This window comes from Sardina pilchardus, chromosome 14, assembly GCF_963854185.1.
Source record: "Sardina pilchardus chromosome 14, fSarPil1.1, whole genome shotgun sequence".
In the NCBI taxonomy this organism is placed as follows: Eukaryota; Metazoa; Chordata; class Actinopteri; order Clupeiformes; family Clupeidae; genus Sardina; species Sardina pilchardus.
This window is the reverse complement of record NC_085007.1, coordinates 21,753,692-21,758,691: the sequence shown is the minus strand read 5'-3', so window position 1 is coordinate 21,758,691 and position 5,000 is coordinate 21,753,692. Positions and strand designations below refer to the sequence as shown.

General features: G+C 47.2%; 1 protein-coding gene across 1 annotated transcript in view; it reads left to right on the top strand.

The window, feature by feature from the left end:
• Nucleotides 1-1,472: 1,472 nt before the first annotated feature.
• Nucleotides 1,473-5,000, top strand: part of whrna (whirlin a) — a 90,307-nt gene continuing 86,779 nt past the window's right edge. Inside the window, exons 1-2 of the mRNA XM_062554902.1 lie at nucleotides 1,473-1,806; nucleotides 1,867-2,192. Of these exons, the coding sequence (XP_062410886.1) occupies nucleotides 1,473-1,806; nucleotides 1,867-2,192 (660 nt within the window). The remainder of the gene's footprint in view (nucleotides 1,807-1,866; nucleotides 2,193-5,000) is intronic.

Below are 5,000 nucleotides of genomic sequence, written 5' to 3'. Positions count from 1 at the left end.
CATTACAAATAACCCACACCCCTACCTAAAACAAAGCATTTGCATTGTATACTGTACCCGGCCACCTATGAAGAGCAAACTCTCAAAGGTGTCAACTGACCACTTTAGCATACATGCAAGTTGACTTGAGTATGCCCTCTCTATGCAATCTATTTTGAATCTCTCTATGCAATCTATTTCTTTGTCACTGTATAAATGTGCCATTAGGCAACCACATTTTATTGTAGGTCTAATTTAACTACAATTTCACTTATAATTTAACAAGGTAAAGCCAAAGGATTGCAAATGCACCCTTTGCATAATTTCAAGATGGCAAAAGGCAGATATGATATATAAAATGTGGTCTGGAGTGTGGATAAAATGTTTGCAGCAATTTCTTTAAGTGATAAAGGTTGTGATAAATGTTGGTCTGGCCAACATTGTAGCCTGAAGGAGACAACTTGCTTAGGTGTGCCCTTTCAAAAATATTTTAAGGAATGATTGTACTGCGCTACCTACATGTAGTAAGTCAACCCAAAAATAGCCATTGAATGAAGCCTGAGTGTCCACACCGTACGTGAACATGTTGTTGGTTACTAGGCAACTCAAGAGCGCCATGTCGTTACGTCATTTCCTGCGCAGCTAAGGTTTAGATGTAGACTTCGAAGCGCTGCTCAGTTGATAGTAGTGGAAAGCCAACCGAGAGAGAACCACCATGGAGCGTCTGTTCACGGTTGCAACTTCGAGTCTCAAAGGAATAAAATAATAGAAAACACAGAGACGAAAGCACACGAAGAACCTTTTGCCTTTGGATATATTATTGTCTTTAAAAGTTGTATGTACTTTTTTTCTTCGGTTGGTGTAGCTTTATGCCCAAGAAATTGCACCGCTCGCTTTCATGGACTACAGCAGGCTACAGCACCGACACACAGGAGAGGACCCAACTTGTTTGCTAGCCAACTTTGCGCATTTTTGGAAAGAGAACACCAATGGCGTAGAGGATACACTGTGTTTAGTTTTTAACGTACCAGTTCTCAAGGCATAGGCTACACGTCTTAATTTGTATGTTTCATTGTCGTTGTTGACGACGCTTTCGCCAGAGATATTGGAGAAGCGCTTTAGAGGCTACTTGACTCCCGTATGCAGGAACATTCGACACCTTGCTGGTTTGGATGTCTTAAATTGAATTTTCTGTGCTAGTGTAAAAATGGTAAAAGTTAGTAGTGCTTATATTTAGCCCATTTATAACGTACAATTGTTTCGTCAAAACTAAGCTATATGTGACATCCCAATAGGGTATTTGCATTTCGCATAATTAGACTTGAAAGCTATTTTGGAAAGAGCTTTAGTAAGCATGCCATTTTGCGGGGACTACTTTCAGGAGTTTTTATTCAGTAAGTCGCTTCGGAGTTGCTGACGGACGGCCGTCTCTTGCATCACGTCAATGCTTGCTCGACTTCAACACCGCACCGTGGTCCCGGTAGCGTTCTAGGATGAGCACGGATCTGGATCGCATGTCGCTGAGTTCCTCGGCGAACTCCGTGGCGTCCAGTGCCCGCTCGCTGTCAGTCAACGTCAAAAAGCTGCACAATGCGCTTAACCTGCTGCTCAACGACTTCGAGCGGGAACAGTTCATCCACTGTCTTAATGTGTATCACTCCAAGCGCAATGTCTATGACCTGGTCCAGACGCTCAAAGTCATCCTTAACGCCCCCAGCAAACGTCAACTGCTACCCATGTTAAGGCTGGTCATCCCACGCTCGGACCAGCTTTTGTTTGACCAGTACACCTCGGAGGGTCTTTACTTAAAATCGGATTTAGCTGCGAGCAATGGCAGCCCCGAACCATCTCTGGAAGTTGCTAATGCGAGTCCCACTCTCGCCACAGTCTACCCATCTCAGTCGGCGCTACGCGGGTCCCCAGATACCGCCAGCACCAGCAGCGACGGGGGCACCACTCTGGTGCCGCTGCTCGGAAGTCGATTCCTGCATGAACCCCCAGGAGAGCTCCGACAGGTGACCCTCAAGCGGCACAAGAGCAACGAGGGTTTAGGTTTCAGCATCCGTGGAGGCTCCGAACATGGTGTCGGGATCTATGTATCACTTGTGGAACCTGGTTCCCTCGCCGAGAAAGAGGGCTTGAGGGTCGGCGATCAGATCATGAAAGTTAACGACAAAGTATTCGAAAATTTGACTCACGCTGAGGCTGTAAAGGTAAGCGCCACCCCCCCCCCCCCTCCTCGATTTGTCATACTAGTGTTTAAGTCTTTTGCCCTTTTCAGATTGTAAGAGACTGGATTGTGGCTTTCTGAATGTCATGCTTTTTCCTCCCCTCCCTGACACGTCAGTCAGATAGAGTGAATTCTAACAGTGTGTGGGCTTTTTAGTCAGAACCCACCCAAAGAAACTCAACAATACTTTTCAATTTCCGGAGATTCGTCATACCACGAGAGGTTCACGGCCACAGCAGAGTGTAACCTGTACTTTCATTATGAAAGGAAATTACTTCCCCAGAATTACAAGCTTCGATGCTGACACGTTGGTCGTTTGCAGTTGAATAGCAGTCTCATACCATAGGCTACCCCACGCAGTCTGTCTAAATCGATGGTTGAGGTCACCAGCTAAAATGACCGTTTCGTCTCGACAGACGACTATGATTTATATCAGGAGCTATATGATGCGGATCTTGAAGCAAATAAAAGTGCTGCTGTTTTTTAATTGTGTGGCACATAGGTAGAAGTACAGTTTTCGCGTGAATTAACCTTGAAGTTGAAGTGTTGTCGTGTTAGTCAGTATCAGGTGAGATCCATAATGTTCATTTATGAACCTAATTTTGTCCCAAGGAAATAGAGGATCCGATTTACTGTAAGTGCTACGATGCATTATGCGGTTGCTGTCCACGGTGCTGAAATGGAAAACAAGCGTATTTAAACGCGACAGAATAGCAGAGGATGCATTTTGGAAACAAAGTATGCAGTTCAGTCTTTTTCACCAATTAAATGCTGCAAAAATATGGAAGGAGAGAAGACTTCCAGTACATAAACAACACTGTAGCAATATAACACTTCACACAGTCCATGTTCATGTCCATCGTTTTTCACACTGACACCGTGCCTTCGCCGAGCCAGCTCTCTGCAGCTAGGGGCTTGGCCTGTGAGTCCAATGCTGCTTGCCTTGTTCTCTCTTCAGTCCAGCCCAGTGCTGGAACACACTTGCATTATGGGGGATGTGGTGTGGCTAGTCCTGCCACAGGCGTGTGAGCGGGTGGGAGATATGAGGTTGGAGGAAAGCGCCAGGCCGTCTGTCAGTTAATCATATTGATCTCTCTCTCCCTCTCTCTCTCTCCCTCCCTCTCTCTCTCTCTGTGCGTGTGTATGTGAGAGAACGTGTATCAGAGTTTGTGTTTGGACGACCTTCTTTTTGGCCGGTCAGCCCACTCTGTTGTCGCTTGCATACGTGGTGCTGATGGAAGCAGATAGAAGCACATCTGGGCACTGGCGCTGGCCACAGATAGGATTAAAGAGCTGGCAAGAGAAAGGAAGAGCATTGTGGGCAAAGAACTGGGTTGGGGGGGACACACCCAAAGACTTTAAAAATTCCTGGCGAAAAAAGAGAGACAAGCATTGAGTGGCTTGGGCAGAATGACACACAATTCCACATTGTGTGGGTTGCCAGCGCTCCTAGGCTGATATTTACCCACTCTGTGGGCACACCGGTACGGCGGCCTTTGAAGCTTCAACACACCCAGCACATCTTCTCCAGTAAATCATGGCAGAATAAATACATAAAGACCCCTCGGGTGAAGGAGGCAGGGAAGCTGCTCGTCAGGCTGATATTTCCTTATCAGACCCAGTGCTTCTCTCCAGGGCGTACCTGCCTGGAAAGCGAGGAAGATACTGGATGAGCTGGGGGACGGACTGGAGCGGCCTTAGCTGGCTGCGAGCTGTCACGGTCGGGCCGTAATGAGCCTGTATGTTGCCCTTTGGCGGATCATGATGGGTCGGCCAATCTTCAGGGCGCTTGGTGCCTGCACGCTTCCGGGTGGGTGAGATAAATGACTGGTCTCTCTCTCTCTCTCTCTCTCTCTCTCTCTCTCTCTCTCTCTCTCTCTCTCTCTCTCTCTCTCTCTCTTTCTATCGCTCTCTCACACACTTACTCTCTCAATCCCCTTTTTCTCTCTCACACACTCTTCATTCGCTCTACCTTTCCCATTCTCACTAAAGCTTCTCCTCTCAAGAGACGGCCAATAGGCGCATGATTTGAGTACACACTCTTCCTCCCCTCTCTCCCTCTGCCTCTCCCGCTCATTCCCTTTTTCTCTCCCTCCTATTGTTTTTCTCTCCCACTCATCTCACTTCCACTGACCTTTGACCGCTGGTCCCTGGACGAAGCCAAAGGATGTGATTAGAAACATAAACACGTATAATCGTTTTCCTGCTTAGTTCAGCTTCTCACGAGGTCCGCAATTTCAGCAGAGCGCTCTTGTACACCTGGATCATCACGCGGAGTTGTTTGCCCACCCTCTCTTTAGCCAACAAGGAGTTGTTTGCAAGCGTGTGCTACAGCTGCCTGTTGTGGAGGAAGACTCCTTGAGAGTTCCTGGCTGATGGAAAGGCAAACAGACAGAGTGTTTTTGGGGTTAGGGGGCCTTCCGTGGTGTCTCCTGCACCCCACCGTTTTAATTATGACCTAAATAATTCATCAAGTGCTTTAATTAAGCCCTGTAAAGCTCAGTGGAGGGGTTGATTCCCTTGCCTTTGTTGCCGCGGTGCTAAGAGCTGATTAATTATCAAATGTTTACCCGCGTCAGGGGAGTCAGAAGAATGAGGAGGGGAGAAATTGATACAAATCCTGCTGTAGACAAGCCAATTTATGGCTAAGAATACCGGGACAGCAGAAGGCAAAGTAACACTTCCAGGCTGGGATGCATTGTGTAGAGGGGGAATGTCTCTCTCTCTCTCTCTCTCCCTCTCTCTCTCTCTCTTTCTGTGTCTCTTTCCTATTCAGTGACTCGAGTCCAGA